The following is a 21,290-nucleotide window of genomic DNA, read 5'->3' as shown; positions in this document are numbered from 1 at the left end:
GAAGTGGCCCTGGCGAGACGGGTTCGAAAGCACCGGCAAGCTCTGCAGTACAGCGTGAGGCAACACGAACGTAACGGTGACCTTTGACAACAAAGGACTTCCACGGTGGCCGCCATGACATGCCATGCTTCTGATGAGGTGGACTTTCGACGTCTATTCACGTCGCAAAATATCCATTGTTGTCAGGTCTTATAGAGCGGTCACTGGTGGGTGCCGGTACAATGTACGAACAACGGGCGCGGCGCTTGTTGCTGCGACCGTATTCACTCTGTGAGCAGGGCCAAAGCAATTAAACAGGGTGAACTTGTTTGAGGCAGGCCCAGCACTGCGGCGGCGAAATTATCTCTCGAAAAAGCAAAAAAGTATTATGACCAGCTGTCCAGCCCAGACTGCGCTGGCAAACATTTCGGGCTCAACAGATTTGCAGTGTCCCCAGCAGGTTAGTCAGCCCCCGCCAACACGCCTCGCAATCATAGCGACAGCAACCGAGACTCTTGATCCGAGCGAGCTTTACACTGCACAGTAGAGCTCCTCAAAATTTGCGGCGGCATCGAGTGGAGCTCTTGGTGCGGATTTTCCCGAATTTGCCACGTTGCAGTTTGCAAAGCTTGAATCGTGCAACGTGACGACATACTAATTCCAACCAATCAATAAGCTTTATGAATCCATTTGCACCAATAGCATCTCGTATAATACACCTAGCCCCAAATACGGAATGCAGACAGAAAGGCAGGGTGGAAGAGGCGCGGCGGTGAGTAATGCCGACCCTCTTATCGGTCTCGGCGCTGACACACAAGCCAGCGCTGCGCTACCGGCCCCGGGGTCTGCTCGGTGGCCTTCATTCGCGAAAACTTCGAGCGTGTAGGAACCAGCAACAGGATGCCGAACAACAAAATGTCAAGCTCGGCGGTCGGTCGACGCATGCGACCGATCCGCGCCACGCCTGAAGCACTGAAGGCGCAGGTCTCGCAGCACGTGCCACAGCTCGTGGTGCGCCCTACCAACCACGGCGGCGAGACGCTGCAGGTAGCGATGGGCGGCACCGCCATTGAGCGCTCCATGGTCAATGTGGGCTCCATCGCTGTGTACCACGTCAAGCCTGTGGTCTCCACTGACAACAAACTCGGTAAGAAGACGACCATCTTCGCCGTCCACGTGCAGAACGCCATCACTGGTCGCAGTTGGGTCGTGCACCGCCGCTACTCGGACTTCATGATGCTGCGAGGTCTCATCGCTGAGCACTTCAAGCTCTTTGGCGACGAGTTTCCTCGTATCTCGGGCCTAATCGACGACCTCTACTTCCCCAAGAAGCACAAGTTCCGTCACAAGATGGGCAAGGTGGTCGAGCACCGCTGCGACGCCTTCCTCGAGTACCTCATGGGCTTGCACCGCCTCCTTATCAGCCAGAACTACCTTGTTCGTCGCGACATTAGTCCCATTGGTCTCTCCATTCTGCGAGGATTCCTGGGTAGTGCTATTGTGCAGGACCCGAGCCACAAGGCTTACACGTTCCACAAGGCGATCTTGCCTATCGAGCTGAACCCGGCGGATCGTACGCCTATCAACCAGTGCGGATCACTTACCACGGTTTTGGAGGACGACGCTGAATACGAAGTGGAGGTCGAGGTCGTTGAACCTGAACCGGAAGCGGATGTTGCTTCACGTGACGGATCCACGGAGGGCACGGAGGATTCGATGTCGGAGGATATGAGCGATGGCGAGGACACCGAGGAGGAACTGATGCGCGTGTCGGAGATCGTGGACCGACGACGCTCGCACAAGTACGCCCGCAACCGCCGCGTGCTTCTCTTCCTCCGCAAGGATGGTGTGTCGGAAGGACCTACTGCTACAGACTCGCCTACCAATTCTGATGACGCTCCCCCGTGCACTCCTCGACCACGCGACCGTATTCACACCGAAAAGATGTACGTACGCGCGTCGGAGATGCTGCGACCGTCCGAGATGGCCACCCAACCGGTATCAGCATAAACGATATCCAAGTTTTGCCCTGGAATTTCGCCGCCACTGCCACCATCGTATTATACAGACAGCGACGGAACTGATCTGCGAGGTGGTATGCAGTGGCTGGCACCGCAGCATAATTGAACTAATTGAGAGCCGCGACACCACCGACTGGGGGTGGTACAACTGCCCAGAGACGCGAATTGAAGCTCCTCGACGCAGATCAAAACCCATTGCACCCGCCGCTCACGATGCTTTTAGACTATTTAATATCATGAACGTTCGTTGTAATCTCTCAATGTGTATTGAAATTGATGGACAATAATTGTTTCACCAATTTTTGCAATTAAAATTTGAAGGTCTGTCAGCCAGTGTATTTCGAGTTAGATTCATATTAGAAAGACCCGACGCCAAGATTACTTTATCCAGTCAGTGTGAATGACATTGATTTGTGTGTGCTATACAGGGATTCTATTGAGGACCAAGGTCCATGCCATATAACCATGCACTCCATGGTTATGTTAGCATTAAATTTATGTGATCCTATTTTATTTATTTATTAATAAAACATTATGTTATTATATTTTTTGAATTTTTATTTGTGATAATATTCAACGGAAATAGCACCCAATCATCTTATCGGCAACATATTTTATTTCAGCCAATCCCTCTTCAACGTAGGCTTCGATTCGAAGCGCGCCACTCATTGAAAAACTGGCGGCAAAACCTCAATCATGGCCCTGGGCGTGAAGGAGAGCGTGAGCGGCAAGCTCTACCGCTTGACGGTGGATGGTGCCGAGGAGCGCGTTTGCGGCGGCAAAGGTGCCGTGTACCTGAGTGGCCCCAAAGTGGCTCTGCGTTGCTGCGGCAAGACGAGCATCGTGGCTACTCGCCAGACCAAGCAGAGCGTGTTGCGGCAGGGCGATGTGCTGCTTCTCGGGCTTCGCGACGCCTTCTACGCCAACGGTACGCTTACTAAGTACGAGGTGGTGGACACGGACGCCGCACCGCTCAAAGCGGCGCTGAACGTGCTTCCTACGCGCGTCCCGAGCATCACCATGAGCTCAGCAGCTTCTAGTCGGCCCAAAGCCCGAGCCAAGCGAGCTCCAGCCGCCACAGGCACAAGACTAGTGTCTTCCTTCTTTGCCAAGCGAAACACCAGCCCAAGTCCAAAGAAACAGGAGAAGAAACAGGAGAAGAAACAGGAAGATATTGAAGATGTCACAGCCTCCAGCACCGCCGAAGATGCCGAAGAAGAGGACGAAGAGCTCGCACCGTCCACAAGGCGGCGTGGCAAACGCACAAGAGCAATTGTAGAGTCTGATGACGAGGCAGAGACCAATAGCTCCAAGATGCAGGACTTGACGGTGGACTCGGACGTGTCATCACCTAGAGAGGACGACGTGTTCGAGAAAGACCTGGAAAAATCGTCATCTGCTGCTAAAGACTGGATGGCAGCATTTGGACGCAATGGAGTGAAGAAACACAAGGCCGAGAGCGATGGATGGAGGAGTAAAAAGGAGCAGAAACCCAAGAAACCAACGCAATCAAGTGCATCGAGACGGTTTACGTACGAAGACAGGAACGATTTCGACGACTCCGATGAAGACGAGCATTATTCTCGCTCCCATGACGAAGTCGGACAGCTATTGGAAGAGTGCGAAGCGATTGCACGGAAACTACGCCAGTCAGTGAGGAATTGGTCGGGTAATGCCAATAAGTCAGCATCGTCCAGTCCGTCTACGTCGCCTGGGGATGCTACAGACGAAGAAGAGGCCGTTCACATGTCGTTGGCGTCGATAAATGGCGGAGATCGACGCGTAGTCACTCAGAAAGACATCCCCGATATCTGCGAGACGCTCGAACTGAAGCCATACCAGGTGGTTGGTGTCAATTGGCTGCTGCTATTGCATGAAAACAAAGTATCTGGAGTGTTGGCGGATGAGATGGGACTCGGTAAAACCGTGCAGACGATCTCCTTTTTGCTGCTTCTTAAGTCGCTGGAACAGTCAGACAAGAGTGCGGTTGGCCCTCACCTGGTTGTTGTACCGGCAAGTGTACTGAACAACTGGACACGCGAGTTCTCGTGGATCGCACCGAAGCTGCGTATCGTCACGTATCACGGCTCAAAAGACCATCGTCGAGAGCTGGAAGATACACTGGATAGCGACGACTTTGACATCATGCTGACTACGTACGCTTATTTCGAGCGAGATACGTGTCAAGAGGAACGTGCGTTCCTACGAAGCTTCCAGTTCGGCTACATGATTCTTGACGAAGGACACAGTATCAAGAACTCGAACACGTCGAGATTTAAGCGCATCACAGCGCTGCGTGCACGTACGAGACTCGTGTTGAGCGGCACGCCCATCCAGAATAAACTCAATGAGTTGCTGACGATGCTGAGTTTCCTCATGCCGCGGATGTTCGATCACGGCTCTGATGAACTTTTGAGCTTTTTCGACGGAAGCGAACAGAAGAAATGCGAAAAAGTACGCAAGATTTTGGCTCCGTTCATCCTGCGACGAGAAAAGAAGTACGTGTTGAGTCAACTGGTGCCGAAGACTGTGTCCATCGAGCTTGTCAAGGTGGGAAACGAGCAACGCAAGGCGTACACTGACTTGCTGGAGTCTGTAGTCAAGCGTCGAGAAGCCCTAGCAGCACGGAAGGCTGCAGCAAAAGAGCGCAAGAAAAACAAGGGCAAGGACCATAAGGCTGAGCGTCGATTACGGGAGTTAATGGGTTCTTACGCTACGCCACTTGGAGGCGAACCTACCGCTATGTCCATCTTCACGCAGTTACGGAAAGCTGCCAACCACCCAGTGTTGCTACGCAGACATTTCGTGTCGGACGAAGTGTTGGAGACCTTGAGTCGATGTCTGCATCGAGCCGAAGCCTTCGGCAACCAATGCTCGATGAGTAGAGTGCGTCAGGAGCTCGAGTCGTACAGTGACTTTGAACTGCACGACTTATGCGTACAGTACGAAGCGATCGATGAGCTCCGTCAACTGCAATTGCCAATGGAAACTCTGCTGGCTTCTGCTAAGTTCGATTACTTGCGAACTTTGCTCCCCACACTTCAGAAAGAAGGCCACCGTGTCCTCATCTTCTCGCAGTGGACGAGACTTTTGGACTTGCTAGAAGTACTTATGAGTCACATGGAGTACCGGTATCTGCGGTTAGACGGATCCACTGATGTCCAGGAACGACAAGGACTCATCGATACGTACAACGAAGACAAGAACATCTTCGTCTTCTTGCTGTCTACGCGTGCAGGTGGCCTCGGTATCAATCTTACAGCTGCAGATACGGTCATTCTGCACGACTTGGACTTCAACCCGACGGCGGACGAGCAGGCATGTGATCGTTGTCACCGTATCGGCCAGACGAAGCCTGTGTCCATCTACAAACTCGTGTCAGAGAACACGGTAGACGAGGATATTTACAAACTCGGAGAGTCCAAGACGGAACTCAATCACAAGATTTTGGACAAACTCAATGCACATGGCGATGGCAAGAAGCAGACCAAAAAGTCCAGTGCTGTCACCGTGGAAATGCTGCTGGCGTCTGTCATCTCGGACTACAAAAGCGCACAGGTGGAAGGCAAAGAATGAAACACTGGAATTATCTGATAAATAGAGTGAATGTCGCTGAGTGGCTGCATGTACATGTAGAATATTTTTAAGGTGGAGCCCTGTGATCGATTCCTTGGCATCGACTATGAATCGCTCCCCCTCTTGTCCCCGAACTGTTATAAAATAAAAACATAAAAAATGAGGAAAAGACTATCACTTGCCATTCATCACAGTACTATCGTACCAAGCGACTGGAATTCCTCGAGCTATTTCTACTCGAATTTTGTGCGTTCGGAACAAACTGCAAGAAAAAAAAAATGTAAGTCACCTTGTACAATAACTACTGGATCAAGATACGTACGATGCTGTTGCTCTCGCGACGTGCCATTTCCTCTTCAGATTCCTCTGTCAAAGGAGGAAACGGTGGCGTATCACGAAGGTTAAACGACATGTCTTCGCTGTATGTGTCCTCGTCAAAGTCGTCATCTTCTTCTTCTTCATCATAGTCGTCAACTGCTCCCAACCGAAGACTCAACAACTCTGTTGTCTGCCGGATCTGTTCGACCATTGTTGTGATTTGAGCCAAGGCTGACGGGATCAAATCTGACGGTACTTCTGTGCGTCGTGGTCCGGAATCGATAGTTCGTCGAGGACCAGTTGTCTCTGTAGCTCCTGACTGGGAAGCTTGTCGTGAAAGCCCAGAATTCATTCGATGCGTCACTGTCGGTCGCTTCGGGAACAAGTTCCGAGAACTGGAGCCACTTACTGGCCTGGAAAACTGAGCTAAGTCTCGAGTGCTATCCGCAAAAGATGATTCCATAGACGACTTAAAGTGCGAGTCTTCTCGTTGAGAAGGACGGATACGGGCTTGTCGAGGAGCAACGGCACGCGAAAAGCGTCGAACAGGCTTGGATGCACGGTCAGCAATTTCTTTAAGTTTGTCTCCCAGCTTCTTGGCACGATAGATGGTACGTAGCGACACGGACATTCGACGCTGTTTAAGTGACTTTTCCACTACCAAAGTGAGCTGATTGTGTATTTTAGCCTTCTCAGTAGGAGACTGGATGTTCATGTTATCAAGTTGGCGCTTGATCACTGTCCGCTTCATGCGCTCACCGAACTCTGGATACTCTGCAGCGATCTCGTTAAACGCGTGCTTGCTTAGTACATTGAGATCGCAGATGTTGACGGCGCGAACAGTGTTTGTACGACGCACGTCGATGACAAGTGCTGTCTCTCCAAAGAAGTTTCCGTCTCGTAAATAAATTCGCTTCTCCGAGTTCTCAGGGTCAATCAAGATCTCGACGAGACCTTTGCGAACGATGAACATCTCTTTGCCGATATCATCGCAGTAAATGATCGTGTCTCCAGGTAAATACACTGCTGTTTCCAAGGCGAGACACACTTTGCCCAAAAACCGCGAGTCGGATCCAGCGAAGAACGGTACAGTTTTTACCAAATCTTTGTACAAATGCAACGCGATAGTCGTTTTGAGCGGCTTGGAAATACCGGGCTGGTTCAATAGCATCATGTCGGAATATGCGCGTTGCTGTAAAAAAAAATAGAATGTAAGAAAACCGGACAAATGAAAGGCTATTCCAACTTACGTTGATCCAGAGATAATCGTAATTCCTGCGAACACGATGCTGCAGCTCCTCTGGTAGTTCGTAGTACTTCATTTCGGCTTTAATCATGTCCATTCGGTTACGGAATTGGGCTTTTTGCTGGTCCCAACTCATGAGCAGAGCAAGAATGTTGCCAAAGAGGAAGGACGAAAAAATGGTTCCTAACATGAACACAGTGATGCTCATATAGTAGAGCTCGATGTTCGCGTTAAGCTCGGGATTTTTTAATCTTGCGATGTTCGAATATGTGGTGCTTTCGCCAATTCCGAAAAACATGAGCATGATGGTATGAACGCATTGGACGTACATAGGTGCCAACTGATTAAAATCATAAACACTGGATGAGATCGAGACCAAGTACTCAAAAAATGAGTATTTTACGAACCTCTTCTTCGGTGCAAACGAGTTCACCGTGGAAATCGTAGCATTCGTTGAACAAACTCGCCCATATGCATGCGAAAAGATGCAATCCCATAGCAAGACCCAGAAAGCTGACAATGAGATTGTAGTACTTGGCATATTCGCGGAGATATTTCAGCAATCGACCGATTCGCAGCAGTTTGGGGATCTTTTGAAGTTTTACAATTTTCAAAGATTTGCCGGAAGATTGGACAAACAGCACAAGCGGGAAGTTGGAGATGAGGTCAACGATGAACCACGAATGGAAATACTTTTTCGCGACTCTCTTGGGATCCATCACCACCTCGCCATTTGAAACAATACCCGTGCGCAATGTCATAACCATATCTACAGCAAGCAACATTACACAGGAATAGTTAGTAAATAAACACAAACACATTTCCAGTTGCAGTAATATACCTGTGATAAAGTAGACATCGATAAAAGTGTTCATGCCGTTCAAATGACTCCAATCGACAAACTGGAACCCGATAATGAACGGAATCTGGTGATTTACAATTCGTTAGTGAAATTCCTCGGACTCACCCCGCCACTTTACCTACCATCACGCAGACATAGAGAACCAAACACACAGTCGTCGCTTCCCATGCTCTGCGCAACTTCGAGTTGGGGTGAATCATAAAGCGGCTTGTGTTGAGCTTTCGATCGTGGTAAATATCGATCGAGTGGGCATTCATCGACTTGGCCATCACCGCAAGTTTGCCGACCACCTTCCAACTCCGCCGTTTGTTGGCTTCTTCGGTAAACTCTATCGCTTTTATCGTTTCGATGGATGGGTCATTGGTTTGCCGGATTTGTTTTCGAGCTGCATCGTTCGTTTCCTCATTTCTTTCATTTTCTTGTACTGGAGGCACGCGAATATCTGGCAGCACAGGTCCCAAACAGATATTCGGATCTGTTGTTGCACTCGGACAGTGCTCATCCGATGTTACTAGTGCTGCATCGTGGGGAACTAACGGTGACACGAGTTTTGACAAAACATCTGCCTCCTGCTCTGGCGTGGAAATACCATTGTCGACTGGAGACGTAGTCAAAGCTTCTCTGATTGCTGTCTCGCCTTCAGGTACCACACGACTACACGCGCTGATGTCGCTGCTCGGCCCCTTCATACTACCCATGTTGGACTGCTGCACTTTGTTTCGTTGCCATGCGGCCCTACATAGCACCAAGTTGAACGGAGAAAAGTCGTTTTGCTATCATAAATAGTTTACCAGCAAACCTCCATCCACATGCGCGAAACGGACAGCACATGGCCTCAATACCATATTTCAAGAAATCTTTTAGCATGGTACTGCAATGCAAATGCAGTCTATTGGAAGCTCTATTTAGTCCTAAGCGTCAAAACCTGGTAGACCAGATCTACAGCACGCACTCAAACCACTTGACAGGCTTTTTCGCGGCACTGAAGAGACCGTCGCCGTTGTAGAACGTGGTATCGGCGTGGTTGAGAGATGTCACGTAGAATTGGTCGCTATAATGGTCACCGAACTGTTCAAGCGGCAGACCGCCGGCACAGCTCTGGAACTCGACCAATCCATCGTTCTCGTCGGACTTATGAGGAAGTCCAGCGCCAAGCAGCCAATACATTGGCTGGTACATCGAAAACAGCCCCCAGTACGCGTTGCTGCACATAGCTGCGTGTACATGAGTCCTAAAAACTTCTTGAGCTGCCTCATATCCATCATTCAGCCCTGTAGAACTCAACTCTCCGCCTTTATACGTTAATGACTTCGTAGCTCCGAGCACAGGACATTGACCCGTGACGTTGCCGATGGCCTCCATAATAATAGTGTGCTCCCCGTTGCAGGCTTCCTGAGCATAGTCCGAACCCATACTTCCTGACAACGGTGGGCTGGTAGCAACCCAAGAGCTGCTGTTAGCGAGCGTGCATTTCCCCGTCGCGATGGCGCCTGCCAACATGAGTCCGCCCATTGAGTGCGTCACGACGATAGTGTCCGCGATTTCGGTTGGTGAGCCCGATTCTGTCACGGAAGCTGCAAGGTCGCACATGATCTGCTGTTGGGTGTCGTTATTCCATCCGGTCTCCATGGAATTCCAGATCATGTACTTGAATTCCGTGCAGCACGGTGCATGGTCCGTCATGTTGCCCCAGTAGTCGCTGAACGAGTCCTGGAGCTCCTCTTTCGCGTAGTCAATACCGAGACCGTGAATAAAGAGACACGGACGTGGCGTCGACTTGCACGAGCACGTAGTGGCAGCTAAGTCGACGCCCGGGTCGAAGTCCAGGCTTCGTGACTCGCTCTCGGGGATCACATCTCCAGTGAGCAAGGCGATTGAGGTTTCAGTCATAGCAGTGGCGTTCACGACATTCTCGCACTTGCTCAAGGCACTGCCACTGAGCTCTGGTGCCGTAATCTCCACACGGCTCTTTAGATATTTAATTCTGATCTCCAAGTCACTGCCATAAACGTGAACACCCGAAGAACCAAGCGCACACACGGCCAGGTTGAGTCCCCGGAACGTCACCTTGAACAGATTCCCTGGTGAGCATTTGATCTTTGTGCCGTCTAAAGTAGCGTTTGCAACTTGAATGGCGTCGTTGAGCACCGGTAGCATGTCGTTGAGAGGAGGCAGCGCCTTCGATTCCACACATTGAGTTGACGACGATGAAGCTTGAGTTTGGTCCGTTTCGGAGGTCGTAGTCGTCGAGTAGGCGATACCGTCGACCAGCATGTACCGGGTGAGGGTCGAGCCTTCGGTGAAGTCCACGTATCCGTCGTACGTGACGCTAAGACCGTCGTTCGACACGATCGGGTTAGCATACACGTCGAACTCGGGCTGACCGTAGACTTGCATCGAGCCGCGTTTCAATGTGAAGTGGAGCTTCAAGGACGGCCATTCCGTGGTGCTGGTACGGAGGTCTCCGTGAACGGTTCCTTTGCCCTTTTGAGCTACTGAAGCTGTCGTCGAAGTCGTGGACGCAACGAATGCAACGCACACGAGTGCAATGCACCGAAGAGCATACGTTGATAACCACATCGTTTTCGTGAGGTGTCTGTAGCAGCTCTACCTGTTTCGCCTCAAACGTTGAGCTGTTGGTTCTAACTTGGAAAATGCGTTGTGAGCAGCTGGTCAGTGGTAAGCTTTGCTTTGACTGCAAGCTTGCAGTTGGCCGAGGAAAAGCGAGAAAGAAGGGCAAGAATTGGATGGTCGCTGTTGAAATGTGATGGACTTTGTGCCAGTGTGTTGCATGTTGATGTTCTCCCACAATATGGGAGAACTGTCATGGCATCATGTTTTTCGGACGTATGGCGTCACAGGTTGGCCACGTCAAGGCCAACGTACCGCTCGGTGCAACTACCCCAGCGTGCCTTGTACTTCCAGCAATACAGTGTACATATTGAAATACTGTCGTAGATCTTTCCAGGTAGCCTAAAACCGCTTTGACATGTGAATGCTTTTGTAAACGAAGGGTCCAAAAAGGAAAATTTCAATGCAAAAACTGAAATGCATGTTATTTTTTTCACGAAAAGCTCTTGTGTTGACGCTGGTCGCAATCGCTGAGTTGTAATTGATACGGTTGCTCAGGAAATTAGACGGCGATTTGCTCATTATGAGACCTGTGCAGTGCAGTGCACCGGCGGTGCCGTTGTGATTGTCGACCAGCCACGTTGGATCAGCTTCTTTTTTGGAGGTGAGAAACTCCTGCACCCTGCGAGTTGCAGGCTGCAACTTCCGCTGTAACTTGCAGTGCAAGGTCTTGCATTTGTTTGCGAGTGTTGAAGTCCCATGGGACCGGCCATTATGACAGTGATGTCTGCAACTTCCACTAAGTTACAGTTTAAGTTGCCGACCTCTAGCAATGTCACTTCCGCATTACAATCAAGCGCCTAGAAGTATTTACCTGTTGTTCAACGACGCAACTCGTTCAATATGCTATCCAATTCTTCAATCGTGTCCGACGAAGTACACGCGCCAAGTTCAATGTACTTACTGTACGTAAGCGATAAACTTATTCAGACGAGCTATAGCGTATCGCGTTCGTTATCGTAAATCTTGACTAGTGACTATCGTGCGGATTGGCTGCAAGGTGGGGCATGTATTAATATTTCTTGTACTATAATAATACATATTTTAATATGCTTTTTTTTTTTTAAAAAAAAGGCCCTGATTTCTCCATCGGTGTATGGGTCTGGGAATAAAATGTGAGCCATTCTATTTCTCAACATTTTTAGGGAATTAGCTTCGACGTATAACATACTGCATAATTTAATAGTTCGTTAGAACGAAGCCGCACGGAACAGCTCTGGATTTTATGCTACAAAGCTTTGTGTCGTCAAGGACATAAGATACATGTACCGGTAGTACCCTCAAATGACTGAGATACACTCAGCTCCGACTGACCAAAGATCGTGTTTCGTAGAGAAAGCATACTAGTGTCTACTCGCCTTCAATTTTTCTGGCACATGTAGGCATTCAATCCAATAATTAAAGAGTTCTGGTAAGTGACGTAGTTAATACTAAGCTGCTAAAAAAGTAAAGGAAATCATTATCAGTGAAATAAATGGTATGCATTATATCAAACTGGCCCTGCGATAGAAGGGAAGAGGAGGAAGAGGAAAAGGTTCTTGTGGTGGCAAGAAACTAAAAGAGTTTCTCTCCAAACGCCTAGCTACCACAACATCGGCGGCTGTATTCCTCTATTACAGATTTTACCTGTCTAATCCGATACCTCTCCAAAGCCGGCTTTAACCAGATATTCGAAACTCTCTCTCTCTCTCTCTCTCTCTTTCTCTTTCTCTTTCTCTCAAACACACACACAAACAAACAAACACACACACATCATAATAGAACTGGCATCCAAATCTTGTCATGGGGTCCTTGGAATCCTAACCGCATCGTCCCCTCCGCCTGTGACACCCCGCGAAATACTTGTTCCAATGGAGTAGTTATGAGCGTCATTCAACACGTCAGTCACAAGCAAACTGTCCTTTCAAAACGCACCTCGGCCTCCTGCCGCTGTCCACTTCACTGCTCTTAGCTATTGAACCTGCGCATAGTACTTGTCAATTAAGTCGTCATGGTTCGCTACGCTTGGAACAGTGTTAACTTAACTTGTGGTCGCGTCTGAAGTCAGGTTCGTCTTGGTCTTGATGAAGCTGGCCGCCGTGCTGCTGAGGTACTCGCGCTGCTGCTGCCGCGCGCCTGTATGTCATCTGGGCGATAGTCGATCATCGTCGCGACTATGGTGCCTACGAGTATAAGGCTGTCTGGGCTGGATAAACTGATTCCGACAGTCGAACGTCGCGACCTCGTCAATGGCTGCTTGCAGAGGCGGTAGACTTTAGCGACGCTCTTTGCGTGGTTGACGACTGAAAGGACACCGGTCGGCAAATTTCCTTCGAACAATACTGCTGCGAGCGCGACTCACAGCTCTCCCTCGAAGCTGACGACAGTGGGCTGTGTGGCTTCACTGCCCTCTGGAATGCTGCGTGCGCTCCGTCGAAGAATACGAAAACACGGGTGGCTATGGCTTCTTCGTCGCGCGTTATATGGCTTGAAACAAACCTCGAGAGGATGGCACGAAAAACTTGAAAACCTTTTTGATCGGCTGTGGTGTACTCAAGGCAAGGCGGATGCGTGTTTGTTTGTGAAGATTGACGGTAACAACGTGATGCGTTTATTTAAGTCGATGATTTTGCTGGGTTTTGGTGTGGATGACAATGTGTTGAGTGTGTTCCAGCTCGCAGTGGAGAGTTACTACAGCGTAAACTATTTTGTAGATGTTAATTTCTTTCTGAAATTGGAGCTTGGATAGTCTTCGTCTGTTGGTAAGTGAGCGTTTGTCAGGCCAAATACGCATCCACTATTCTCGAGATATTTGCAATGAACTAGTGCCGCTCTTCGCCGACTCCAATGGAGGAGCACTTCTGGATCCAGTTGGCCAAAGAGCAGGAACTGTGTGGCTTAATGCCTTAGTCAGCTCTTGGTACTTTAGTGTACTTGACAGTATTGACAAGACCGGAACTGGCCACCTCTGTGCGCCTGCTGGTACAAGAAACTGAGACACCAGCATCCGCAGTGGTGAATGATATTGATCTTGCTTTCCGGTCCTCAAATGCTACGGGCTCACATTCAGCGATGGCAAGAGCACCAGTCACGTAGGCCTCGTGGTTTACTGCGATACTGCATTTGCTGTTGAAATGGAGCGGAAAGGGTCAACTGGACACGCCATTTACTATAATGGCAATCTGACTCTAAGAAACAGTCAAAAGTGACACTGTCATTAACTGAATCGGAATACATCGCAATGGCAACTGGGGTGCAAAAATGGATCGGGCTCATGATGGTGCTAGCGGTTCTAGGTACTACGACTGGCGAGATTATAGCTCGGGAAGACAAATAAGGTGGCGGAAGGCAAAGGTGTGACTCAGCGGTCTCGTTACGTTGATACGAAATATCATTTGTTGAGAGATACGGTGATCTGGGGATACGTACGAGTGCTCTCTTGTCAGCGAAATGACGGCGGTCCATTTCACGAAGCCACTCGGTAGGACTAAGTTCGACCGATTTCGCAGCGATCGCGGTGTTCGTCGGGTGAGAGTGTTAGATTCGCAGAACTAGCGACGAACACTCACAGAGCTGGCCACAGTGACGACTAAAACATCACAAGCCGATAAATGTTCAGTTGATACAGAATGTTGAAGTTCACACTGTTTAGACATCAGTCTCGGGGCCACCAACGGGCAACAAAGAGTGGGACACCAAGACCATCGTCTTGGATACATGTAAGAGCGTGCAACTAGTTTCTGTTTTTGGATTTTAGCTATGCCCTGCATCATTCACATTCCAACTTTCCTTCTTGGCAGCACTTCACCTACTCCACTTCGTCCTCTTCGACACCAACTTCCTTTACAACACCTCTTTTACACTAACATTGCATACTGAAACCATAAAACGCTTGAACTTTGTGAGCTTTTGCCAACTTCTTCGATGGGTTAACGCATGTGTTTTCACCAATTAGGATTCCAGAAACCGATTTTGTGGGATAATCTAAGACCTCTAATGTGGAACAAAAGAAATAGAGCAATACTCGAAAAAGCTATTTATAGATTACTTCGTGGTCTGAATGCTTAAAATCCAAACCTTTTGATTGTAGTATTAGCTGCATTGAGAGCTCGTTTATATAACAATAAAGATCGCAATCGGAACATACATGTAAAGGCAAGCAAACCATGTAAAATCTAATGGCTCCACGCCACTTCGCATGGAAATAGCGAGAATTTTCGATATAATCTGTGAAGGAAAAATAACTACGGTGACTATTTTTAATTCTATTATAAATGTAATTTTGTTGTTTTGCCAATAATGGGTCAGCTCTAAATTAAATTTTGAGTCGACCACCCAGCTAAAATGCTATTGCAGCTCCAATAATTTTATTGAATTGCAGTACAGTAAGAGATGATCAAACGAAATGAATAAACCTGGCACCTTAGAGGAGGCACTGGAACCAAGAAACTGGTTTAATCGTGTCGCGGAAGTAGCTGTCTCCGTGGAGGAACGCCGTGTCGCCGTGGTTGCACTTTGACACGTAAAATCGGTCTTCGTAGCTATCGCTGAATTGGCTTTCTGGCAGTCCTCCTCGGCAGCTTTCGAATGTCACCATACCGTCATGCTCCTTGGTGCCATGTTCGATCTGGGAGCCTAGGTACAAGTAATTGGCCTGGTCTGTCGAAACGATGCCAATATCGTCGTTGCTGCACATGGCGGCCGACACGTGCTTGCGGTATACTTTCTGGGCAGCCACATACGCTTTGTTGAGAGCCATAGTGCTGTACTTGCCGCCCATGTACGCGATAGACTTCATTCCGTCGCCAATCGGGCATTTGCCCACGAGCGTTAAAATCTTATGAAAAGCCTGCGTGTCATCGTCTGTGCAAATGTCCTGAACGTAGTTCGATGCCATCGTACCGTTCATTGGTGCACTCATGCTGACCCAGGTCGTGCTATTATCAATACCGCACTTCTCGTTGGCAACCGCGCCAGCCACGATCAGCGCGCCCATCGAGTGGGTTACAAGGATAGTGTCCTTGATCAGGCCCTCATCTGCCTCGCTAGTTTTGCTCATCGACAGAGCGTGCTTGCATACCGTCTCCTGCAGGGTTTCGTCGGTCCAACGAGTAGTTTTCGTGTCCAACGACGCGTACTTGATGGTCGAGCAGCACGGGGCGTGGTCCGTCATATCGCCGAACTTGTCGGACGTGGTCTGCAGCTCCTTCTCCTCCTTCTCATTGTTCTCGCCGTGGATGAAGAGACATGGGCGAGGAGTGGACTTGCACTCGCACGCCGTTGAACCGAAGCTCCACATGCCTGCTTCCGCTTCAAGCGCACGCTCATGGTGGTTTGGTTGAGGGTTGGTCGCAGACGCCGTGACAGCAAACACAGCGAGCGCCGCAGAGAGAGTTCGGCACCACATTTTTATCGCGGTGTCAAGCAATGAACGCGACAGCTACAAACGCGGAATGGCAGGGCCAGAAGCGCACGGTGCCCAGAACAAATCCCATGATAAATGAGCCGGAATTCCGGTATGCGCATGTTCAGTTTGCTCAGTTCGTAAACGTGCTGTTCTAGGGGGAACTTTGAGCTTTTGTCAAGTTTGTTGCATCAAATGCTCGTAGCTACAGCTGTACTTGGTAGGAAGAATTCCGACAGGGACTCACTTTTTACTGGTCGTGCCTGAAAACTATTGATTGGGCTCTGAATGGCTGAGTTCACAGAGACCATCGCAGCTGAAGCGAGGGGAAATCTAAGATACATGCATACTATATTATAAAGTAACTACGTCCCAGGTTGCTGGCCATGACTGCTTTGCCGACGTCCAGACTCGTAGTACGAAAGTGCGGCGTGGAGCCTCGAGTCGTTCCCCCTACCGCTCGTTCTGCCCATTGAGTCCGCGTAACGAACTTTATGGTAAGCGGATACGGAGATGAATCCTGGAAATGAACCGTAAAGTGCAGGTCACAAGCTAGTAAAACTCGTTGAAGAATTTGCTCAAGCCGAGTTTTCTTTTGGAAAGGGATAATTACAAGATACACAACCAGCTGTCGGGAAGACAATTCTGCTCTATTAAGAGAAAAGCCGGGATCCGGACATCGGTCGCTGCCGAGGGACTCACGCGGCGTGAGCATTGTTAGACTGCATGTAGAATTGCTAGTGCGCATTGTTCTGGGTTCGTAGCACGTTGATTCTGTTTTTAAAAAATATTCATGTTTTGAAGGGTTTCACAGTATTGTGATCCACTTGTCCACCGCCCTGGAAATACTTCAAGTTACTCGATAGAGAAGGAAAATGATGACGAGTTGCCTTAACCATGTAAATTACCTGAGGTTATTCATTCATGTATTATATCATTTTTAACGGGCATAGCTAAAATAGTTACCCAGGAAACGGGCAAGGCCTTGAGTACTCCAGTTGTATGCTACGGGCTCGCCGGTGAGCAACGCTAGCGTTGTCGCTGTTACTGACGAAGGTGTCACAATCGTTTCACACGAACGCGCTGCGTCTTCGCTAAGTGTAGGCACCGAGATGGATACCGGACTATCCAGATACGCGACACTAATGTCCAGATCACTTCCGTAGACAATAAAACCGGAGGAACCCGATGCACAAATAACGAATACAGCATCGCCCAGGACGACCTTGAGCAAGTCCCCGCTCGAACAAGTTATTTTCTTATCGTCGACCGTCGCGCTTGAGATGGCAGTAGCGTCGTTAAGTGCCGGAATGATGTAGTTGAGCAGCGCGAGCGAGCTTGAAGACGAACACTCCGCCGTCTCCGTTCCATCAGCGGATGACGTCACAAAGTAGGCGATGCCGTCCACCATCACAATTGTGTGCTTGGTGGAACCCTCCTTGAAGGTGGCGTAGCCGTCGTACCGAACAGCGGTATTATCGGCGGATACGACAGGGTTGGCGAAGACATCGAACTCGAGGTGCCCATACATCTTCATGGAAGATCGCTTGAGTGTAAAGTGAAGTCGCAGTGGTCGTGCATCGGTCAGGGTGGATGCCGAGACTGTGGTGACTGCAATTGCAAGAGTTACGAGCAACCCCAGAGCAAGGATGCGAGGAGCGGACGGCCACATGGCGCTCGGTTGATAACAGTAATGAAGGATTGGAGACTCGTTGCTTTCCAGGAGAAAAAGTCGAAGTGAGATCAGGGAGGAAAAAAGCGGTCCCTGTCAAGCACGGAGCGCAACGCTTTCACAAGATGTCCTTGCACTTGGCATCTGGGCGCAGCTGCCATGGCTGGATAGCAACCAGCCATGTTGGCGACAGAGATGAAAACTCGCTTGACGGGAAGAAAATGACATTGGCAGTGGACCTCATGGCATACATTCAGCCATCGAAGGCAGCTCGCGTGATTACCGTGGTACCGTATCATGAGCGGACACCGAGACGATCTTTCTAAGTTGAAGCTTCCTGTGCATGTGCATGTATGCTGGACGTAGAAGATTACTCGTGGATACAGAAGCCGGCGTTTATCGTGCGTTGGGCACGATACGCCAGTGGACAGCAGCGCGTTGACGCCACGGAGAAAGCTTCATCGACTTTTACCCAGGCGATGGGCCCAACGACAGTATCTGCCACGTTGGTGTCCTCCTGTCGGATTGCTGAGAATGCCATACAACTTTGCATTTTCACCACTGGTAGTAACGTTGTCCTAGTGATGCTAGGCTAGCGTTGAGTGCGCGTTGTCGGCTACAAGAATATGGTACAAGTTGTACATGGACTGTAGAAAATTCTGAAAGAGAGGAGAAATATTAACCCTCGTGTCCTACGTAGCTGCCTAGCAGATTCTGCAGAGATGTCAGCAGACCAAATGAAGCCGGATAGTTGAGCCACCACGCAGTGGGATTGAAGTCGTGATAACGCAGATGTGCTCCGCTAACGGTGAACCACTGTTAACCATTCAGGGCATGCCCACCGAAAGCGGCAAGTGGTAGCCACCGCTCGACTCGTATAGTTCAAAGCGATAACTTTTGTCTGGTATTCACAACGTCGACTTGGTCGCGAACCGACGTGATAACTGCAAAGCTCTCAGGATACTTCAATGATACGCAAGCGACTTGGTTGACTTGATCGTCAGACGTAACAAGTCAAGGCAGTGTTGAAGTTTAAGGTACTTCCAACTTCAACATTGTCCTTACTAGAACATGCGTCAAGGATGAAACTATCAGCTTGAAAAGCATGACCTGCCCGCAAAAGGAGTGGCAATCTACCGTAACCCGGCCTCTAGACGATCCTCACCGATCGCGTTGACGCCGGCAATGTGGCGGAGTCAAGTTCGGTGGGTGACGATGCCTACGCCGCTTCTTAGAAGCAATGTCCGACAACTTTACTGACAGCAGTGAGTGACAGCGAATGGCTGATACTATCAGTCTCCATGATACTCGCAAGGCAACCCCTTCCATATTTTAGCTTCGGCAGGCCTGGACTTCACATGTCAGTCTGAAGAGAGGTCATACCCTTCAGTGAAGGTCCTTCACCACACGCGCATACACACATACTTTGCATACGTCTAGACGCCTGTAAAAAAAATCTCAAAACTTGTTCGTGCACTGCAGTTGAACCAGTCGTTTGGACTGGAATTCTCTCACTGTTAGAAGAAAAAAAAGCGCAAGGTTTTGTTTCCCGCGTGCAACTCGGCTTGTTTTTGGTATATCTGAATGACAATATTAATAGACTTCTGGGGTACTAGCACATTGGCTGGAGCAACTAGCATCAAGCAACGATGCATGCCTGAAATCTTGCATCCATTGTGGCTTGCTACAATACATCCAACAGGTCGAACTACATGATGAAAACAGACTCACTGCTGCGAAAATGAGGCCCATCTCATGGTAGAAGTACAAGCCCGCCAAATCGCAGAGATTCGTGTCAAGCTCTATTGTCTTTGAAGTGCTCACCAAGATGCCAAGTTCTAGACTTCCACCACTCACTTCTCAATTCTCCTCGTGGCGAGCAGTGAGCCTCCCAGCCTCCCCTCAAAATCGACATGTGGGCCCTCAAGTCTCCGCATCGATTCCTTGCTCTCGTTGTGATCACCCTTCTCGCGCTAGCAACCACTACCGTGGCCGCATCCGCTACCAAACAAGTCGAGTCGACCCAACGCCGACTTGCAACATCACTCGCCGACGCACCATCACTGCGACTCCAATTCACGCTCAAGCGATCCTCCATGAAAGTCTACGGACAGAATCAGTTCTACGTCTTCGCCAACCCTGTTGTGTCCTCCGACAACACCTCCGTGCTCTACGACGGCTACGCCGCATTCATGGACGGCACCACCGACTACACCTTCATGTTGGTGAATGGCATCGCCTATTTCGTCACTTCCACTGCTGGGGATGCAAGCAGCTCTAGTGCGCAGTGCTTGTCTTCAAGTTTACTGCCACCTCTCAACGACATCATCTCGGCGCTTAACGATGTTACTGCCATCTCAAGTGCGGCAGCAGGCAACGACACGATCACATGTGCGAGCGGTAACCTCTTCCAAGCCACCCTCGGCGACGCAACCTTCGTCATTTGCTCGTCCGGGTCGGATGGTTTTACCATCTACGGCAGTGACCTGGACATCAGCGTCGAGTACTTGGACAGTCCGGTTACCATCAACGCACCGACGGTTAGCGGTGACGCAGCCCTGTCCTGCGAGACAGTTGTGACTGCCACCACCGTCTCGGATACGGCTCTTGCTCTGTTAACCGGCCAGACCATTTCGTCGTCGACCCGCCGTAATCTCCAGTCCGGGACGACCACGACTCTGGGCGCTTCGTCTTGCTCTTGCCAGTCAGCTCGACGCCCATGCATCTTCTTCCACGGTCTTGGTCAGAGCTCTGAGCAGAGTACGCTGCAGACAAAGTCCAGCTACTTTGGTGATCTCTCGAAAAATGCACCTTGCTGCTCCTCCATTAAATACGCGCAATTGAACACAGTGAGCAGCTCGTGGACAGACGCTACACTTCAGCAGAAGGTGTGCAACTTCGCCATCTCTGTAAGCAGCACGAGCAGCTCGTCGTCGAAGACTATCGCAGACACCATCATTGTGACGCACTCAATGGGCGGTCTCATGATGGCTGGTGCGTTGGCGAACGGGCGATGCAAGTTCGCATCGAGCACTACTTGGGTCAGTTTGAGCGCACCTATGACCGGAAGCATGGGTTCTGACTACCTCCAGAATGCTTGCAGCGGCAGCAATGGTTTCCTTCAGGCTGTAGCCAACCTAATCGGTCAGTGTCCTGCGAATAACGCTGTTCTCGGGCTTGCGTACCAGAACGAGGCACACAGCACTTCGGCTTTGAACTCGGCGTATGTCGCGGCCCAGTCTGCTTTCCGCTCAAATGTCGATGCCGCAATGTGCAGCGATAACTACTCGGGCCTCCTTTCAACGGATCAGATTGTATACAAGCTGGGGGGATCCTTGATCCCGCACAAGTCGCAGGAAAATGACGGTATCGTTGAGTACAAAAGCTGCGCTGGAGGGCTATCCACATCCAAGTTCGGCAAAACCTATGACGATACGTTCTACGTGACCGGTCTCAACCACGCTGACACTGCTTTCCGCCATGGCGACGCTCTCGTTGTGAACTCGCAGAAACCGGTGAAGTGGTTTGAATGCTTGCTGTAAGTGCGTACAAGCCAATCCAATTTGGATAACTAGCACGGTAGTAGTTCCTCAACTATCTGT

At 49.8% G+C, this 21,290-nt stretch overlaps 9 protein-coding genes across 9 annotated transcripts; 4 read left to right on the top strand and 5 right to left on the bottom strand.

Annotated features, from left to right (window-relative positions):
* Positions 1–730: 730 nt before the first annotated feature.
* Positions 731–2,319, top strand: PPTG_09300 (hypothetical protein). The gene has a single exon (XM_008904195.1). It carries the CDS (start codon positions 880–882, stop codon positions 1,987–1,989), a length of 1,110 nt encoding a protein of 369 aa, XP_008902443.1. The 5' UTR covers positions 731–879; the 3' UTR covers positions 1,990–2,319.
* Positions 2,320–2,637: 318 nt separating this feature from the next.
* PPTG_09299 (hypothetical protein) lies at positions 2,638–5,778 on the top strand. The gene has a single exon (XM_008904194.1). It carries the CDS (start codon positions 2,697–2,699, stop codon positions 5,574–5,576), a length of 2,880 nt encoding a protein of 959 aa, XP_008902442.1. The 5' UTR covers positions 2,638–2,696; the 3' UTR covers positions 5,577–5,778.
* On the bottom strand, positions 5,681–8,700 carry PPTG_09298 (hypothetical protein; the record flags this gene model as incomplete). The annotated part of the gene is made up of 7 exons (XM_008904193.1): positions 5,681–5,710; positions 5,782–5,838; positions 5,899–7,086; positions 7,145–7,480; positions 7,548–7,909; positions 7,982–8,066; positions 8,125–8,700. 7 exons carry the CDS (start codon positions 8,698–8,700, stop codon positions 5,681–5,683), a joined length of 2,634 nt encoding a protein of 877 aa, XP_008902441.1.
* Positions 8,701–8,941: 241 nt separating this feature from the next.
* On the bottom strand, positions 8,942–10,582 carry PPTG_09297 (hypothetical protein; the record flags this gene model as incomplete). The annotated part of the gene is made up of 1 exon (XM_008904192.1): positions 8,942–10,582. One exon carries the CDS (start codon positions 10,580–10,582, stop codon positions 8,942–8,944), a length of 1,641 nt encoding a protein of 546 aa, XP_008902440.1.
* A 269-nt stretch (positions 10,583–10,851) lies between these two features.
* PPTG_22497 (hypothetical protein) lies at positions 10,852–11,574 on the top strand (the record flags this gene model as incomplete). Its single annotated transcript, XM_008904349.1, has 3 exons — positions 10,852–10,894; positions 11,172–11,237; positions 11,564–11,574. The coding sequence occupies 3 exons, from the start codon at positions 10,852–10,854 to the stop codon at positions 11,572–11,574; spliced, it is 120 nt and encodes a 39-aa protein (XP_008902597.1).
* A 3,331-nt stretch (positions 11,575–14,905) lies between these two features.
* PPTG_22496 (hypothetical protein) lies at positions 14,906–16,086 on the bottom strand. The gene has a single exon (XM_008904348.1). The coding sequence runs from the start codon at positions 16,017–16,019 to the stop codon at positions 15,036–15,038; it is 984 nt and encodes a 327-aa protein (XP_008902596.1). The 5' UTR covers positions 16,020–16,086; the 3' UTR covers positions 14,906–15,035.
* An 835-nt stretch (positions 16,087–16,921) lies between these two features.
* On the bottom strand, positions 16,922–17,740 carry PPTG_22495 (hypothetical protein). Its single transcript, XM_008904347.1, has one exon. It carries the CDS (start codon positions 17,686–17,688, stop codon positions 16,957–16,959), a length of 732 nt encoding a protein of 243 aa, XP_008902595.1. The 5' UTR covers positions 17,689–17,740; the 3' UTR covers positions 16,922–16,956.
* A 66-nt stretch (positions 17,741–17,806) lies between these two features.
* On the bottom strand, positions 17,807–17,932 carry PPTG_22494 (hypothetical protein; the record flags this gene model as incomplete). The annotated part of the gene is made up of 1 exon (XM_008904346.1): positions 17,807–17,932. One exon carries the CDS (start codon positions 17,930–17,932, stop codon positions 17,807–17,809), a length of 126 nt encoding a protein of 41 aa, XP_008902594.1.
* Positions 17,933–19,601: 1,669 nt separating this feature from the next.
* PPTG_09295 (hypothetical protein) lies at positions 19,602–21,230 on the top strand (the record flags this gene model as incomplete). Its single annotated transcript, XM_008904191.1, has 1 exon — positions 19,602–21,230. The coding sequence occupies one exon, from the start codon at positions 19,602–19,604 to the stop codon at positions 21,228–21,230; it is 1,629 nt and encodes a 542-aa protein (XP_008902439.1).
* Between the last annotated feature and the right edge of the window lie 60 nt (positions 21,231–21,290).

This window comes from Phytophthora parasitica (genome assembly GCF_000247585.1).
Source record: "Phytophthora parasitica INRA-310 unplaced genomic scaffold supercont2.17, whole genome shotgun sequence".
NCBI lineage: Eukaryota > Oomycota > Peronosporomycetes > Peronosporales > Peronosporaceae > Phytophthora > Phytophthora nicotianae.
The sequence above is the reverse complement of the archived record's forward strand: the minus strand, read 5'-3'. Positions and strand labels throughout refer to the sequence as shown.